The sequence below is a fragment of the Larus michahellis genome, chromosome 3 (assembly GCF_964199755.1).
Source record: "Larus michahellis chromosome 3, bLarMic1.1, whole genome shotgun sequence".
In the NCBI taxonomy this organism is placed as follows: domain Eukaryota; kingdom Metazoa; phylum Chordata; class Aves; order Charadriiformes; family Laridae; genus Larus; species Larus michahellis.
This window is the reverse complement of record NC_133898.1, coordinates 21,396,149-21,415,250: the sequence shown is the minus strand read 5'-3', so window position 1 is coordinate 21,415,250 and position 19,102 is coordinate 21,396,149. Positions and strand designations below refer to the sequence as shown.

Genomic DNA, 19,102 nt, shown 5'->3' with positions numbered 1-19,102 from the left:
GGCTAGCAGTACCAGCACAACTGAACGTGCACAAGAGTGAACAGTGAATACTGGGCCTAGGTAGTTGTCCCCAAAGGTTCTGTTTGGATTGTGTTCTGTTTGAAGGTTGAGTCGTGACCCCCAGTCTAAGCTGTGTTGCCTTGTGCTTTTTAGTACAGGAGCACAGATGCTCCTGGTGTTCTCACACACCTGCGCTCAGGCCGAGGGCACAAGCTTATGAAGTAGCACCTGCCCAATTCACCCTGGGGCAGGAAAAAAATAAAAAGCTGCCATTTCTGACCTTTCTTGACCTTGTTGTGCAGGGCTGATGGCTGCTCTCAGTCCAAAAATGCTTACATTTGGAAGGGAAAAACCTGAGCAGAAGTACTATGCTAGGGAGAATTTTACAGTACATTGTGGGTAGGCCTGACCTGAAAGCAATACAGAAGTGAAAACTGATTTTGCACTAGATATAGTCGCTCTGCAAAATCTAACCAGTTTAAGAGTAAGGATTATCTACATGAGGAAGGAGGTTCACCCTCTTTCAAGCATCATACATCAATCAGCTAAAATTCACACCAGTTAATCTTTAGCATTGGCAGAAGCTCTTATCTCCAGCAGCAGGGAAACGGGATATGCAGAAAAAAGCTTAATGGAATTTTTATACGTGTCCATCTGCTATAGTTTTCTAGCAACTCAGCCCTGAGGAGAAATATGGGGACATAATTGAAAATATCTATTATTTGTACACAGCCGCTTTTAATAAAAGAGGTAGTACAAAGATGGTTAGGGGAGGCCATTAATTTAAGGCCTTTGACGTGTGGTTAGATATTACTTAAAGAGCATAGGAGAAAACAAAGATCTGCCTTTATTTGGCAACATGATCTCTTTTTCAACACTAGAAAAAAAGATGACCATAGAATTTTGTAGTGTTTGTCTTAAAACTCTCTGTGAAACTGTCTCAGATCACAAGGTGCGCTGTGTACACCCGGGCAGGGAAGGACTTGTGACTCATTCTTTATACAAGTTTCAGTTCTTAAGGCCCTTTGTGCCGGTGTATCACGCTCTAGAAGAGGGGAAACCCAGTTCTCTTCATATGCTCAACAAAACCTTATGCACACGTCATATTCAGATAAAAGCTTTTTTTTTTTTCCCCCTCTAAGATGGTGAGACAAGGTTAGTATTAGAACCTGCCGCGTACAACAGGGTGGTGATACATGTTCTTTTATGCAGCCATTAGTATAATCTGTGTTACGTATCTAAACAGAGGGTGTTAAACCACTCTGACAAGGTATTCAACTCCCCAAATGAATAAACAGAGAATGTCAACTCCTTCCTCTTGACTTTTGGAATGGCACCTGACCTAGACGCATGAGAATAATGCTGCCTATGCTCCACATAGTGGGCTGGGTTTTTTGGGGTTTTTTTTGACTTTGGAAAGATCAAGGACTCACCCCTAGCAGGTTGCGGGGAACGTAGCCTTCCTTGTCATTCAGCCGTGCCCACCACCACTCAATTTCATCTTCATCTTCCCGGCGCAGGATTGTCATGCAGTCTCCCTCTTTCATTGAGAGCTCATCGTCATTCTGAGCCTCATAATCCCAGAGTCCATAAATCACTCCTTTGTTCATTATCCCCATTTTCTCCTGGACTCCTGCAACATTAAAAACACAGAGCAGCTCAAAAAAATGTTAAAAAAAAAAAAAAAAGATAACAGTTGGAAAGGCTGCTGTACTCTTACCGAAAAGAGTCCAGGAAAAAAGAAAAAAGAAAAACCAACCTTGGTTCCTATCACACTTAGCACCTTGGTGTCATCAGCCTACTGAAAGTCACTCCTGGAACAGGTGGCATTGTGAAGTTAGCCCTTGCACACAGCAGATTCCTTCCTTACACACATTCAAAAAATATGAGGTAAATGGGGAGAGGAGCACTGATTGATAAAAGGTTATATTTTTGTGCTAGCGTTCACGCTTCCTACACTTAAGTGATGAGCAAGAAACACTTGTTTATACTCTTAGTTCATCGGTAATCTCTTTCTGTCAGAGGAAGATAGCAATACCTGCTTACGCTGACCACCATTGTCATTTTAATGCTTGAGGTGTCATCTACCACTTGTGCTACGTTATTTCAGAACTTTGAAACGAGTTGCGTCTCAGACCTATACCTGAAAGATTTGTCTGCTGCCTGCCAGCTGCTGTCACTTAACTCAGATACTTACTTCAGCAGTTCTTGACTTCTGCCACTATGTTAGTTATTTTTTTTAAACGCTGAATTCAGAAACAAATTAAATTGCTTCCGGGCCAAGGTGTTTTGGAATACAACATACACCTTGCGGGTGTTATTTAGAATTTGCTCATTTTACAGCTGTAGCCAAAGATGAGATACTATTTTTTCTGTACACATTCCTCAGCTTCTAAGCAGCAAACCGGAAAAGGTATCTTAATCAACTGTTATATAAACTTTCTCTTGGGTAATTATTCCATTTTAAAATACTGAATCCTACTGGATTTTTTGTTTGGTTTTGGTATTGCTGGGAGCAAAGAGCGTGTTGCACACTGTATCGCAAAACTTGTCATTTCCCTTTCCATCTCTTACCTATTACAACCTCTTGTATAGGATGCTTACCTATGTCTGCTAAAGAAAGCATCTGCTCAAATCCAGTTCTATTTTTCTGCATACCAGCTCATCATGTAACATTAAAATACTTCCAATGAATGCTTAGTTCTGCTTAGAGAAGCCCCTCCCTTGCTTTGCATTTGGTACGATTAAAGGTTTGGCAAAAGCTGTCCTCTGCACCCACGTGAAAGGTTAAGACTGAGCACTGCATATCAAAGCAAACAAAGAGAAGATGCGCACAATGGATCTGGTCTTCTGTAAAAAAGTGTGAACACTCACAGCAGGGTAGCAGTGCAAACATGCTCTTAAGCAACCGGACAGGCATTAAAACTTAGCAAGTGAGAAGTGACACACTTAAGCAGCAGCAAACTAGTCATTTAATCAGTGCTAAAGGACTAGTGGTTTTATTTAAACATACTTGTAGATGATATTCAATATTACACATCATGTACAACAAAAAGGGATTAGGTGAATCAATGAATTACACCAAGGTTTCTCACCTGACAGGTTTTAATACGGTATCTCTTCGGGAAACAGATACACATCCCCAAACTTCTTTTACAGCAAGAAACAGATTTAGCCAGTGAATTAATTTCTGACTATAACTATAGGCAACTAGAAACAGTCTTAGCAATAGGATTAATTCCTAATGGAATAATATGGAAATTTGATAGCTGAACAGCCAGCGTATCAAGAGACAGATACCTTTACTTTCAGTGGCTTCAATTTGGAAAAGCTCACAATAACCAAAGCCTTACAGACTTTTCAGGACCCATTAAGAAATTTCTCATGACACACACACACAAAAAAATATCTCAAACCCAACTCAAAACAGAGTATCAAGCGAGATCACCAGATGGTGGGTCCAAAAAACCCCGCAAACAAAAAGAATGTGTTTCTTCATGCTGTATATAATAAAGCCATGGATCTCCTTCCCACAGGATCTTATGGGCTGTTTACCTGGATTTTAAGAATTAGACTAATTCCTGAAAGAAATCTCCCAAGACCTGTTCTACACAAAGATACCATCTCTTAACTCCTGTCAGAGTTAAAACCAGTAAGAAATACCAGACGTAGTATTATTATTTTTAATCTAATCCTACAATCTTCCTTGGGCATTTGCTGTTGATGATCACCATTGCAGTCTGGATACAAAACTAAATGGAATTTTGCTTAGTCCACGACTTTCGACGCTAGTTAAACAGGCTTCCTCCCTTCATAGGGAAAACTATATATTTGGGGCACCAAGAGATACATTTTTCAAGCTTAGTGAGGACAGCTGGACAGACAGTTTTGAAATATGCTGGCTGAGCAGCTTATAGGAACTCAGATCTCACATGTTCCACAAAACCAGAAAGGCTATATTAAGCTTTTTACACTGTATTACATTGCTTTTACTCTAACCTTTTACAGATAGATGACACTCCAGCTGGTAGGTGCCTAGGGGACAAGAACTACATACAAAAGATAGAAAAAAGTAATTTAAAACCCCATTACATACAAAACATACAGTAATTTAAAACCTCATTGACTAATATTCATCACACCCTGGGGGAATTCATCCTTTCCATTAAAAAAGATAGTTTCCCTGTAGTCTTACTATTTGAATAAAATCTAAATTGAAAATGGGATTTCTTTTTAAATGCAAGAGAAGAAAAAGGCCGGAAAGATAAAGTCAAATCCAGTGCTTACTAACCTCCGTTAAGGCAGAAGTTTGGCAGGACTTTTCTTGGTTCTGAAGTGCACATTAGGAAATAGTCCTGATTTAAAGACACTAGGTAGCAGATACGAACTGCCTACTGAGATACCCATACTACTTTTGGGTTTATGTAAAAAAAGTACTTACGTGGTAAGATTCACCTAATTGTTACCTCATACCAATGTATTTGTCAATGCACGCTTTAAACTCATTTCAAGGTCTTTAATGTAGGGGAACACGTTGTTACTCAGATCTTCTCTATGGGTTCAGTACTTAAATTTGGTCTCGATGGACCTCATTCTGTGACAAGAAGCCGGCTAAAACCGCTCTCTTTCCAAGAGAAACTCGAGGCACAGGCACACAACCTAAGCATGCAACTTGCCGCCCCTCATCCAAAAACATACCAAAAAGTGCCAGGTGAGTCCCTAGCACGCTCCAGAACTCAGCTCTCATCACCTACCATATAAGAACTGGGAGCACTGTGTGTAGCCTTCCTCCATTTCCTCACACTTGTCTGCAGCCGTCTGCATGTCACTGTAGGTCATCGCAAATACAGCTGCACCTGACTCCACCAGGAACTTGCACACCTGCACGTTATTGCAAGATGCTGCACAGTGTAACGGGGTCCTGCAAGCCGAGGAGAGAAAGATGACACATTACTTTTATTCCTGATAGCAGTACTTACAGACTCTTAGGGGCAAACCGCTTTCATGCGTGACCTCCAGCACTCAGTACTGCATCGCTGAAGGCTTCCCACCAGAAGCACTTCACTCAGGATGTCAAGAACAATTGCTTTTCACAGATAATGGGAGCTGCTTGAGCCCTAAAGCTGGGTTTCCATATGGATCTCTAGTTGTGCTACCTTTTAATAACCCATTAACATTTTAAGAATGTTGATTAAAGCAATAAAAATTAAAAAAATAAATCTATATTAAAAAAACCACTCAGAAATCCTCCTGACATCATGCTTCTTACAATCTAGATAATTACTTCAAGACCTAACTTGGTGACAAGCGCAGGTAATCACCGAATGGTTCAGGTTAGAAGGGACCTTAAAGATCATCTCGTTCCCACCCCCCTGCCCTGGGCAGGGACACCTCCCACCAGACCAGGCTGCTCAAAGCCCCATCCAGCCTGGCCTTGAACACCTCCAGGGATGGGGCAGCCACAGCTTCTCTGGGCAACCTGGACCAGTGTCTCACCACCCTCACATTAAGGAATTTCTTCCTAATAGCTCATCTAAATCTCCCCTCTTTCAGTTTAAAACCATTACCCCTGAGGCTGAGGGACAACAAGCATCCTAATTCAATCTTGGGCCTTAGACACTTCTGTTACAGGCAGAAATAATGGTAAAGTCACTGCCCCCTTCCCCTAGCCTTTTGTAAATAAGCTCCCTAGCTACCTTAAGAAGGATTTATAACCCATTCAGTTACAAGCCTAGGTTGTAGACTGTTATTTTCTGCTTTGTCTTGTTTTTAAGTTGTCCAAGTACTGGACAAAAAACTGAGGCGAGTTTGCAGGGCTAGGTACTGCCCAGAGCATGTGTAAGCTACAGATTATTTCACAGAGAAGACACCGGGAATTTCAGCAAACAACTTGTTATGCATAAGCTGTCTTCAATATCTCAAAGAAAGAGGGCAATTTCCTGACAACTGTATCCACCCTACTGGGCCTCAGACACACTTCTTCCATATAGGGAATATTAATATAATTTGCCTGTTTTCTTCTCCGTGCATTCTCATATGATGGCCCACAGAGAACGGCTGTTGCTCTACTGTGGAAAAGTCATTGCCAGCTGTACAGGAGCAAACCGAGGGACCTGTAGCAGCCCCCGAGCCACAGCTCTCTTGTGGAGAGCATCTGTAAGGTACCACTTAAAGCCTTACCATCCATCGCTATCTGCGGCGTTCACGTTCACACCAAATTGCACCAGGAACTTGACGATTTCCGTGTGTCCAGCACACACGGCATTGTGCAGTGCAGTAATCCCTTCATCATTGGGCATGCTAGGATCTTCAACCTAGTCAGCCAGAAAAAAAGCCATTCACATTCCGATGAAACTCTACAATAAACATCTCTTCACATATAAAAATGAGCTTTCTTATGCTGAAATATGATTTTAAGCCATATTCCTATGAAGGACATGAGCAACAGGCAGAAAACTACAGCAGTAGCCAATCTCTCAAGACGACACACATATAAGCTTGCAGCCTCCTTTTAACAGTGAGAACGTAAAGTGGTTCAGAGAAATAATATCTTGACAACTTAGTAAAAGCATTTTTAACAAATTTCTCATATTTGCCTATTTAACTGTAAGAAAAATTCACGCGGATTTTGCTTATCAAATTATCTGATAACATGCCAGACAGGGGCTGAAACACTACATAAGAAATGAGGAAAATGTTGTCCTGTGAATTTATACTCTTGATGCTAAATACCCAGCGTGGGTTTAACACAGTTAAAATCAGCCTCCAAGTGTCCATGTTCTGTTAGGACTTATCGTCTCCTCAAGGGCAGATCAAGGTTGTGCACTATTATTTTAGCTTCCCCAGCCCAGAAAAGCTGCAACTTCCCAGTTTGAACCAGGATTGCTATTCCTTCTCTTACAAGTTAGCATTTGTACCTCATAAATTATTCTCTGCACGAGGTCAAACTCCCCCTCCAAAGATGAATCCAGAAGCAATGCGAGGGGATTGAATTTCACTCTCATTCCATGCCCAATTCTCTCAGAGCCAGTTTTGCGCAAGTTCGTCCTCTTCCCCTGTGAAAAGGTAAAACAAGTTACAGGCGTTTTTTCCTGGTAAGAATAAGAATACAGAATTGCTTATTTGGGAATGACAGCAGAAATGACCAATTAAGGCACTGTTTAATATGAAGTTTAGACTATTTTCTACCAATTCCCCAACACGTTATGCATATAGTAGGTTAGGCATGTTATGAAACGTCTCTGCCTTTATCTCTAGACAAGGTCACTATTCAACTGAAATACAGAAGTCACCTTGATCAAACACGTCAACAAAATAATAAAACTCCCAAATCCCTGCAGATCAGGAAAAAATGCAATTTAATTTATTTATTTTTTTAATTATTCAGATCATTTTTAGCATTAGCTCTCAAAGCTGTTACACAAAGCAAGTAGTACACTCCATGAAGTACACTACTTTTTCAGCACCGATGTTAAGTTCCTAACACTTGCCTAAACTTAGCAGAGGTTAGCAGGAAAAAGAAAGAGTTATGGAAAACGGTTTTGGCAAGAATGTAGGACCAAGCCTAAAAACGCTTTACATGCTCCCAGTGCTACTGGAAACAAAGTATTTCTCTAGCTGGTTTGTACTCTTTCCTCGAAGAGAATATGCAGGCATTAGCTCAGCGCTCTCCCCAGCTGGCTGTGCAGCAGCAATAAACGCTATTCATAAGGGTATGTAAATTTCTGTCAGATGTCCAAGCAAAGATGAATAGAAATGACTCATGTTCTGCAAGAGCAAACGTGTAAAGATAAGATATATAAGAAGAGATTCCCAGAAAATACTCTTTTGCCTGTTGATTTATACATAATATCAAAAGTACAGGCTTTTTAAAGAATGAGCCTGGCAGCACAACCCAAGTATTTGAATATGAAATCAAGAAGTTGGGCCGGTTTATTCTAATCATCGCAGAATTATTACAAAACCAACCAGGAACGAGTGCTTACAATTTAGGAAATCCTACCACTCAAGTTTCCTTGTAAAAGGGAGCAAGGACAAAGCCTTTAAAGCATGAAAACATGCAATGACTATTCCATGCAGAAATTACAAGGTTAAAAAGCACATTTAAAGCTTTTAACTCCTCTGCACTGAAGCGATGGAGGAAAAAAACCACTTTCATCTATCAAGTTATTAAAATTCTCTTCATGATAGGTTTTAAAAGAAACTCTTTGGGGAACTGAAAGCAGTAAGCATTTCTGTTCTACAACGGAGAGATAACACCGTACCACACACACAGATACAAACTTCCAAGACAAACAAGATGGTAAAATGCTGCCGACCCTTAGCCCAAAGCGACTCCATTTTGATGCAACTTAAGAACTGACTGATGTTAAATCAGGTTCCGAAGAAAAACCCAGAAAACATTTCAGTAGAAGAAATGCCAACAGTTGATGTCTACAAATGAGTTTTTAAAGCAGAAACTAAGTGTGTTTCTCCGTATTTTTCAAGCAAGGCACTTTCAGACAAACAAATGCAATCTGGGATTAAGATAATTAGTTTCCATTTCATATCAGCAATAGTGGGAAATGTTTGTGAAGTCTGTAACTGTGCCTCAAAAAAAGTGAACTTTAATTTCTCTTAAGATAGAAGTATAGTTTGGATGTAGTAGGCAGAGTTCTATAGGGAATGTTCTTTACAGCCCGGAAGAGTTTTACTATTTGTGTATCAAATTCCATTTGAAACTTTTCATCATGTCATTAATTCTAGAAACAAGAGAGACTTTTCATTACTGTCATTCACTCTGGAGATAAGAACACAGCACAAATAGAACAGATAGCCACGGAAAGACTTCTAGACTATTTGTGTGACTGTTCTCCCACATCCACTTAAGTTCTACAATACAACACACAGGATTTATGTCAGATCTTAAGGTGACTTATTGTCAGGGCATCCAAGTTGTAGGCTAACTAATACTTACCGGAGGCAAGGAAAACTGTCCAGTAACTTCAGGAGGCCTCATACTGAATGAGTCCTCTCCCAAACTCTCTGGTTCCCCTGATGGATAGGGAGGTGGTGGGTATGGAGGATATTCTTCCATGTATACCTCCAGTGGCAGTGAAGCTTCTATGCTTGGTTCTTCCATTTTTGGCTGCGTGAGTTCATCACCATCTGATACTCCTTCAGGTACAGTGTCCAAAGCTACAGAGGGAAGAACAGCTTCGCTCTGATCCGCTGGGGTGTTTTCTGCTTCCTCAGCAATGGCCGGTTCTGGCATAGAAGCAGCTGTTTCTTTTTCCGATTCTGGGCTTAGATAAGGATTTGGGATTTCTGCTGGGCTTTCAGGACTGGCAGCTGATGCTGTCTGTTTGGAGGGATGTGATGGAGCTGAGATAGTCTCCATCGCAGCCAGAGTGGTCCTCTGATACAACAGCTTCTGAATATTGGGGCCATTAGGTCCTTCTGGCTCAGTAATGGAGCTACGTTTCTTCAGTGGTCTGGGTGCATTGGAGAGCTTTTTCCGTAGTGCTTCCAGATCAGCGTCACTCTGGTTGCGATACGGGTTGGATAAGAAAGGCAGCAATTTGGTCGGGCTAAGGGGACGGGGTATTCGCTCTGGTTCGTGATTCTCATGAGCAGAGGCTGTTGTTTCCATCTCAGGCTCTGGACTGCCTGGCTTGCCTTGGAGGTTTGAGTAGACGTTCTCCGTCTGCGGCAGCTGATTCTGTACACCAGCTCCTGCCATCACAGGCTTGCCATACACTGTGGAGGAGTTCGGAGAGGGGTGGGGGGGAAAAAACAAGTGTGAATATTTGATCAACAAGCCTAAAAAGAACACACAACCTGATTCACCCATGTAGGGCAAAGAAGCAGAATAATACGATCAAATGAACAGAACTGATCTGGTAACCAGGTTTACCATTAGTTTTCTTGCAAATGCAAGACAGATATTCTGCACTTTTTGTTAGAGCCCGTATACAGCATGTCAGATCCATCTAAGATTCTTATAGCTGCACTAACCTGCTTAATTCCCCTGCGGAACAGCTTTATACCCACAGACCAAGTGGAAAGTACATATATCTGAGGTTTATGAAGACAGAAGAGAGGCAGGGCGCCACATGCTTACCACTTGGGAAGTGTGGTCCCCTGGTCTGCGCTCTTGTCAAAGCACTTTGCACTGCCTGCTGGAAGTTCTTCCCAGGAGTCTGCTGTTGCGTGTACATGCTATAAATTGAACTTGCAGCCACAGTTTGAGGCTTTCGAAATGGTGGGAGTGAGGTCTCTTTGGACGGCTGAGGGGTAAAAGGTCTCACGGCTGCTGCTGGGGGACTCTCCTGTTTGCAGGAGGGAAGAATTTGGTCCTGGCTAGAGGAAGGACCTGCAGGAGGTACAGAAATTCTTTGCTGTATCTGCTGAGAAGGATGTGAGGGCTGCTGTGCCACTGGTTTTTGTTTGTTCCCCATAGTTACAATAGCCAAAGGCAGCTTCTGCAGGTTTCCATCCAGCTTAGTATCAGAAGGTTGCAGATGACTGGCTTGACCAAAGTAAGGCAAGTTTATCTGCTTTGGTTTAGTGGGGACAGGTGGTGGTACCTTTGTTACATTTTTATTGGCCGTCTGAAAGACAAAAACAAGTTTATTAAGATTAAATAGCAAAACATGTTTTAAAGAGTTTTAGTGTGAAGGACCAAAGATACTGTAAGAATGATACAGTATCTGGCATTTATACTGTTTACAACATCATTGGAAACATGAAGAGAGCTCTTGAAACATTTTATCATCATAGTTGTTTACACTTTGAACCCATTCTCTTTAATTCGTTCTGTAGCAGCTATGTTTAAAACATCAAGCAATGGCAGGGCACAGTAACTTCTCTGGAGATAGCGGGGGCACTTAGTAGCATCGGTAGGCAAGAAGCTTCTTTTCCAACAGAGCGCTTGTGAACCCCAGCTCTTCTATGTTAGTTCACCCCTGCCCGATCAAATCGTGCCCTTGTGCCAAGGTTTAGGTGGGAAGTCTTGCTGCAATCAAACATCTGAAGGGCGCTGCTGCATTAAACAGTGAAACAAGCGTGTAAACGATTTTTAAAACCCCATGCAAACGCCTCGGTGCATACAATCTTGGGGGGGGGGGCGGGGCGGGGAAATGCGTACACGCTAGTAGAAGTAACACAGACATTTTTACATATTCAGTCAAAATGTAGATTTTCACCACTGTGACTGGTGACTGTAGGGAACAACTTTGAGTTACCAACTACCAATAAAAGCCTAAAAAAAAAAAAAAAAAAAAAAAGACTTCTTTTCCTTAGAATTAGTCTTTTAAAAGTAGGAAGTAGGTGCTTTTCAAAGACCATCCTGACAGCAATATTTGAAGAGCTGTGCAGTAATCCCTATCAGCTGGAATGCAGTAGTTCGAGTTTCCCGCATACCTGTGCTTCTCGCAGGAGATCTTCGCTGCTCTGGTTCTTTCGGAGCGTGCCCAGCCCAGCAGATTGGTCCACAGAATCAAACATTGAGAATGGACGAACTTTTTTCTCTTTGTCTCTTAAAAAAGCTTCTCCTTCAGCTGTTGTTAGAGAGACAGAGGGGAAAACGTTTTAAACAGGCAACAGAATTGTAGGAATAAAAGTCCTGGTCTGTGCAATATTCAAGACAGTGCGTGCAAGGGGTGCTTTTTGTATTGATCCTACCCCTGCGCCAAGGGTGCAAGGGCCTGCCAAATGCTGTATCTTGCAAATTGAACAGGAACACGTATGAAGGCATTAGTATCTACTTCACCACCTGAAACAAGTTTTGGGTTGTTTTTTGGTTTTGTTTGGGTTTTGGGGGGTTTTTTTTGGTTGTTTTGTTGTTGGGTTTTTTTGTCCCAAAAACATCCCTGCAACGATACTAAAGCTTATATGGCAATATTCTTCAGGGAGGTTTGTGCTCTCAAATGAATTCTGTGTATTTACGGAAGCATTTAGAACAGACAGATATCATTAACTAGATTCTCCATATTTTAACATTAGCCAAACATCTAAGAACATACCTTGTCCTTCACTAGTCACAATTCCTTTTCCTGAAGTCACGGCTGATCCTTGACTAATATGATTGTCTGCATTTGAACTACTCCAGTCAGTGGCAGATGGGGAAGGTTTTGTACTGGGGACTACAGAACCTAGGAGAGAACAAGTGGAAGTGATTAAGCTAAAATAATGTTTTCATTGACTTATTTACTACAAGTAAGTTTTTTTGTGAGAGTCAGGTCCAGACACTGTACAAGTATCATATATAAATTAGCTACTATAAATCCTATTACTTTAGATTTTTTTGCTCATTTGTTTGTTTTAAAAAAAGAAAAAAAATGCAAAACCAAGCTCAGAAACAGCTATTAAAGCAGCAGCAAAACTATTTGTCCACAAATATTTGCACATGTTTGCACTTTCAGCATTCAGCCAAGAAACTTCTCCAGACTGCCGCCTTTCCAGTTAATAAGAAACTTTTGTTGGATATTTACAGTAAGTCAGAAGTGACAGGACGGTAAGAAGGAATGAGAAAGATATATATATAGATATCAAAGAAAACATGATGCTTTAAAGCATAAGTAGATCCTGCCAGTGATAGCCAAAACAGCAGAAAGATCATCTGCATGTTCAGTGTGCGTACAGGCACTGCATTAAAAGCTGATATTTAAATTCACTGGAGCAGGCATCCAGTCTGCCTCAAAAATAACTAAGAAAATGCTTGCAACTTGTTATTAGTTTAAATATTTCACCAAATTCTCTCTACTAAATTCTAAATTATCTAGTACAATCAGTGATAGAAAATACAAAGAGTAATGCTAAGTATCAGGAGAGAAGTTTCATTCTGACAAAGTGTTGGATACTATCTCTCTAGGAAAGCAGTCGTTTTGCCCAAATGCTAAAAAATAAGGAGTGCTATTTTAGTTCAAGTAGCACACCACTACACGTTCCTATAGCAAAAATTCAATTTTTGTATGGACTGGAGCTAAAATTCCACTCCATCAGTTTTAGGATCTGCAAACCAGATAAAATGAAACAGTTCCCCATTCTCCAGCACAGCAAGAGACACTTGGACTGGTTTCTTGTTATGGCTACTTTAATAACATCTGCCAGAACTAGAGATGGAAGGAGGGAGATAAAAATAAACAGAACTCTTCTATAAGCTCAGCCTCCATTTTTTCCTTTTGGGAAGATCACAGAGTTTCTCTTATCTCCCAGCTGAAAAGGGACTCTTCTCCTTCCAAGATAGCACAGAAGAGGTATTTGCAGCTCTCAACTTTCTCCAGACTTCTACTCTCACAGAGCCGAACTGTATCTCGTAGGTAGGAGAAAGCTGCAGAGAGAAGCCCGGCAAATCTCCATTACCACTCCCAGCAGGAGAGGCCAAGCCTTCTATCAGGTGTTGGACTTAGGTCTCTCTCTATTCCTACGCCATCAACGTGTCAGCAAGTTCATTGCTATTTCTATGCTACAATCACCTGCCTCCTTTATAATATTTCTTGTAACAGTGGTTAATCCTTTACATGTGTCATTTCCAGAACGCATGATCAGAAACTTTGCTTTGCTAGAGTTAAGCCCAGGCACCAGGTTGTTACCATGTATATTCTAAAACTGCCTTTAGAAACTTGCACAAATACTGTTGTATAGTTTTTAGGAGTATTTTAAAATAAATAAGTAAATAAATAGTTTACAGAAAAATCCTCCTAACATGTAACAACTCAGATTGCTCCCTAGAAGGATTACTAAATTTATAACACATTGAGTAGTATAACCTCAAGGCTTATAAAATATATTCACCGGGGCAGGAAAATTGCAAGTAGTAAGATTGACATCTCAAATAATACTTTGCTTTAAAAAAAAAAAAAAGAAGAAAAAAAAGGCAGAGTTGGTAGATAAGAAAATAAGACATTTTTGGAAAAGAAATATTAATTGTAAGCTATTACCTGCAGGAGCTTTAGCTTGCGAACTGCTCCCAGCTCTCATGTTAGGCAGAGTTTGTGTTTTTAGTGGACCATCAGGTACCTGCAAAGCTTGTGTCCCATCTGAAAATGCTGGTTTCACCAAAAGTTCAGGTCTGGAAGCAATACGTGGCATAGTAGAGGACTGGATATAAGGACCTACTGCTGCCACTCGACTTGGAGCAGAAGCCACTGGCTGGGGTAAATTCCCGTCCGAAGAAACCTTTGGGGAAAAAAAAAAAAAAAAAAAAAAGAAAATGTAAAGAATGTTATGCTGCAGTATCCATCCATCAGAGTTTGAAATAGAAGTCAAAAAGGATAAAACAAATAGAAGATGATGCTACAATATTAAAAATGCTTTTTAAAAAAAGAGCTGTAAGGAGATATAAACATGAGATAGTAATAGCCAAAAAAAAAAAAAATCTAAAAAAAAAAATTCCACGACAGCATAAGAAGAGTTCTTGTCCATAAAGAGTAAGTAGGTTAACACCAATGTACCATGAAAAGTACTTTAATAATACAAGACTTCCACCACATATGGATAAAAAACAACAAGTCTAGCATCCGAACAGCCTTCCCCACAAGCAAGTTTTTACTTCAGCCTGTACGGGCCACAAATGAAATTCATTTTTTTTGTTATTAAATATCCCAACACTTACTGGTACATTCTCTTTCTGTTGCAGAGCTGCCTTTTTCTTCCACAGGCGCTCTCGCAGCTCATTAACACGCTTATCCATGACTGCCACCTCCGAGTTGCGCTTGTTCAAACACTCCCTCTGTTGCTGCAGCTTGGCATTCTGCTCCTGGTTCAGTTTGTTCCTCAACTGAATAAATTCACAAAGCCGGGGCGGTGGGGGGAGGAGGGGAAAACAACAGAAATCAAAACAAATTAACTTTCAGGACTGGGGACAGGAAACAGTTACAAAGGGAAAAGCCTTCTAAAAAGTCAAGTCACGCTGGCAAACCCAGATTATTTTCTCCAGAAAAAATGTTGGTTTGTCTCCAAATTTTGCAGAAAGGAAAGGTATATACACTGCGTGCTCCTTCCCCTGTTTCCCTTGAATCCAGTATAACTAACCCTCCACCCTCAGCATGCAGGTAGCCACGCAGCTCTGCCAGGAACAGGAGCAATGGGATTTCTTTCCGACAAGGCAAGAAACGACCCAACCAGCTTTTGGCTCCTAGGAGTTGTGGCTCATGAGCTGGCTTTGCCTTACCTGCAGCTCCTTGTACAGGCGGTCGAGCTCAGCTACAGCCGACTGGTTGTCATGGTAACCATCAATTCGGCCGTTCTTCAGCATCTCCAGTTGCCTGGTCAGTTCCTCTACTTTTGACACCGCCAGCACCAGCTCGCGCTGCTTTTGCTGGAACAGGCTGTTCATCTGTTCAATCTCCTCCACTGGAGAGGACGAGAAAGCACAATAGCTGCCCTGAGAAACAACCGAGCGTGGGCCGCTTCCAAGGCGGTGGTTAAGGGGACAGAGAGCGCCCTGCCGGCCTCAGGAGCAGCGCTGCACGCAGGCTGCAGCCGGCTGCTGCCAACTCACGGTCCCTGTCAAACCAGCTCTTCCTCCAAGCATTTGTAAAAGCAAACGCACTAGCAAGATTATGTAAATTTGGTCTACTTAGAGTTCTGATGGGGAGGGAAAGAGGACATTTTTTTTTACTTTCTGAAGTATGGAAACAACCAAAACCACACTACCAGGCTGAATTTCATCTGTAGAAGCCTAAATTCACTTAATGCTGAATTCCACAGGAAGAAATTCACTCAACCACAAGGCATATTTATAATATTTAAAACTCTGAATTTAGGTCACAGGAACTCAATGACAAAACACTCGAGCTGTTATGTTAAACAAAGACTCGGAGGGCTTTTTAGGGTCTATTATGAATGGTTGTCATCAGCTGCTCCCCCTGCCAAAACTGTCACATTACAGAATAAAGCTTAAGGAGTCGGTAAGTGTTGAAGCAAGTACCAAGACCAAACAGGCTGGGGAGGATGCAGGGAAACAGACACACATGCTCCAAGATCTTGTATTACTCTACCATCCTTCCATTCCTTTAAACTGATGTTTACTGTATGCAACAGAACCCAAGCAGAAAATGTGTCCTCCCCATAGAAAAACACTTTTATCTGTAAAGCACCAGGCTTCTTAATAATACAATATATTTCTATTTTACCTTAATAAACCAATATATTTTCATTTGAGTCCAGCTGGAAATGACAAGTTCTGTACAATACATATAGAGGGAGGATGAAAAGGTAGGCAGAAGAATGAGTGTTGATATGAAGGCTGAAATAAATATTTAATGTTGCATCGACATGCTGAACTGCAAGCACTCAACTAGTACTGTAGCAAGCCAGACACTAGTCCGATTTCCATAATTAAAAAGAAAATACTCAGCCTCTTTGGCCATTAAGTTATCTCTTGCGTAAGAAGCAACATGGGTACCATGCCAGCCTTTCTTATAGGCCAAGAAGAAAATAACACTCTAAATGTGTGGGGTATTAACATCAAGGATGAAAAAGTTACTGCAGTAGACAAAGGTATTTGAGCAAGGGAACAACTTACACTGTAACTTAAAGAGCAGACATATTAGGCTCAAAACACAGAGTGGAAATGCCCTTAGGGGATATTTTAAAATACAGCAAGAAAATACATTTTGTTCTAGGTCATTCAGGAATTTTCTCGGTAAATACAAGATGTGAAATTGTTAAGATTAACATTTCCTGGAACACTGTAGATACCTCTTCTGAATCATCGAAATCACCAGAAATTCTAGAGTTCCAAGAAGCACCCTTCATGAAAAAACCACAGGCTACTTTTCCACAAGCAGCAACTCACCTAATTTCCCATTGCTGAGTCTTTTTTGCTCCACGTGGCCTTTCAGTGCTCTCACTTTTTTAAGTTTGGCTTCCTGATTCTCAGCAATTTCCTTTAATCGCTTCAGTTTTTCCTGCTCAGCAGCTTGCTGTTGCTGTCGCTGATCTTGCTGTTTCAGGAATTTCAGACGCTGTTCCTGCAGTCAAGACAAGGAAATTTTTTTTTATTTATTTATTTTAAATTAAACTTATGGTAAGATACTAACAGGAACAGTCTTAAAACTTAAAAACAATTTGCCACAGCAGCTCAGATCAGCTTTAGTCCCATATCCTGACTTCCCAGAGTGTCCAGGGAAGTCTGAGAGAACAGAGCAAGCGCGTACTGGTACTGTCCCAATACAATCCTCCAGGTACCACCATTCCGTAGCCCAAGAATGTATGCAAACAGAGGTGGTAGCCATGTCTAACAGCCCTTGGTAAATTTTTCTTCCATGAAATTGCCCCAAATCCTTTGAAGCTTAAGAAAAATTTTAGCATTCGTATTCCATGATACTTGCCAATTTCATTTAATCACTACTTGGCTCTTGAGTTGCAAGAGCTAATCATTATTTCCCCTCTACCTTCTTTCCATGCTGATTGTACTTTACAGATCTCTATTGTACATCACATTTTAAACAACTATTAAGTCATGCTGGAAAATATTAGATATTCTTTATATGGAAGATATTCCATAAATTATTGATCATTTTCATAATTCTCTGTACTTTTTCTAGTTCTGTTAGAACCTCATTCAGATGGAGGATCAGTGCACACCAAAGCTCTGCAAATTTGCTATTTCCTGGTAACAATCACTGCCATCACAAGACAGGAGAATTCAAGACACGGGAAAACCTTCTCATTGACCTGGCCCCCATTTATACAACAGACATCACCTCAGTGGAGAGGATCCTTTTGCCTCTCCAAGAGTATGAGAGTAGGGTGGTTCACTGTCAGTTTCTGTGTACAGATGTCTATAGTTCAGAACTAATAGAAACGACCAGATCACCCATAGAGACTTCCTTTAAGTCACTGGCCATTACACATGGCTTCCAGGTCTGGAGATGATGGGTTGTTCCAGACGTAGGAGAACTGCTAAGACTTCCCCAAGCACCCACTAACAGCCAAGACTACCGCTGCTTACGAACATTAGAACTCAACACTTCCTCCAAAAAAGGAAATTTAAAAAAAAAAAAAAGTAGTCACCAGTCATATTTAGAAACAGGGAATCTTGTGCACTTTGGATAAAAAAGGAAAAGCAATAAGTGAGCTTGCTTTCCGGAGAAAACCAGGCAGCACCTGCAGTGTGTGCACTAATTTAGAGTCAATCCCACGCAGGAAAATGTCAAAAAATAGATATTACAGCTCATATCTAAAAAGAAAATGTATTTTTCCCCCTCAGAATCTATTTTTAATATTACATCTGATTTCAGAAGGCAGGAAAGAGGCAATGGAAATGTTAGCCACGAACACAACCCATGAAAGCCTCTCTTTGAAAGGGCATCTAGGAAAGCAGGTTTTTTCCAGAGAGGCATGTTAAATGAAATACTCTCCAGTGGGACACCCATAAGGCTACTCTTCTTCAAACCACAGGCGGCAGACACCTAGCCGACGGGCAGCTATCCAGACTCAAACTCATAGTTGGTTTGGTTTTGTTGTTTTGTTTTTAATCTTTTGCAACTCCCTTTACAGTAAATTTATATAATGTTCCTGTTTCTGGTTTCATATATATATAGTGATTACGGTGCTATTTATAAGACCATGGTCTATTACCATCACCTTTGAGTGAAACAGACAAAAGTTATAAAAGCTTAGGCTTCTCTTGTATTTTAGCACATCTCAGCTGGAACTGAGAGGGCAGTAACATTCTGTCTTGGCAAATTAAACAGGGCAGAATAGGTATTAACTGTGCTGCTAAACTTTAACAGAAAACTCTAATCACTTAGTTGATTGACTGATTTCTTACATTTATAGCTGCATCTTCTTCTTATCAGTTCCTACCATAAAATGGAAAGAAAGTTATATTGGCTATTCACTGGGCCACAGTATCACTTTGAAGAAGTGCAGAACTATTAGAAAGCCCTGGTTTGAAGCACTTCCCTGAGATATGATTATTGAAAGCCAGGAGAACCAAACAAGATGCTAAACATAGGGGGGAGAAAAAACCCAGCTGATCTCAAAAGGAGAGGGAGACAGGGCTTCTTACAGAGGGAGAGCGGTGAGACAAGAGCCCCAGAGCAGCCTCTTCCCCAGTAGAGCACATTCTGAAACACACGGGAATGCATCCACCCAGACAGCTGAGCGC

General features: G+C 41.0%; 1 protein-coding gene across 3 annotated transcripts in view; it reads right to left on the bottom strand.

Moving 5' to 3' along the window:
• TP53BP2 (tumor protein p53 binding protein 2) overlaps positions 1-19,102 on the bottom strand; it is a 50,125-nt gene that overhangs the window by 2,120 nt on the left and 28,903 nt on the right. For all 3 annotated transcript variants that reach the window (XM_074579037.1, XM_074579035.1, XM_074579036.1), the window contains 12 exons: positions 16,784-16,958; positions 15,155-15,336; positions 14,597-14,761; positions 13,923-14,160; positions 12,006-12,134; positions 11,404-11,540; positions 10,103-10,592; positions 8,957-9,738; positions 6,918-7,055; positions 6,181-6,314; positions 4,755-4,921; positions 1,434-1,633 (listed from right to left, as the gene is read on the bottom strand). In XM_074579037.1, coding sequence (XP_074435138.1) covers positions 1,434-1,633; positions 4,755-4,921; positions 6,181-6,314; positions 6,918-7,055; positions 8,957-9,738; positions 10,103-10,592; positions 11,404-11,540; positions 12,006-12,134; positions 13,923-14,160; positions 14,597-14,761; positions 15,155-15,336; positions 16,784-16,958 — 2,937 coding nt within the window. The remainder of the gene's footprint in view (positions 1-1,433; positions 1,634-4,754; positions 4,922-6,180; positions 6,315-6,917; positions 7,056-8,956; positions 9,739-10,102; positions 10,593-11,403; positions 11,541-12,005; positions 12,135-13,922; positions 14,161-14,596; positions 14,762-15,154; positions 15,337-16,783; positions 16,959-19,102) is intronic.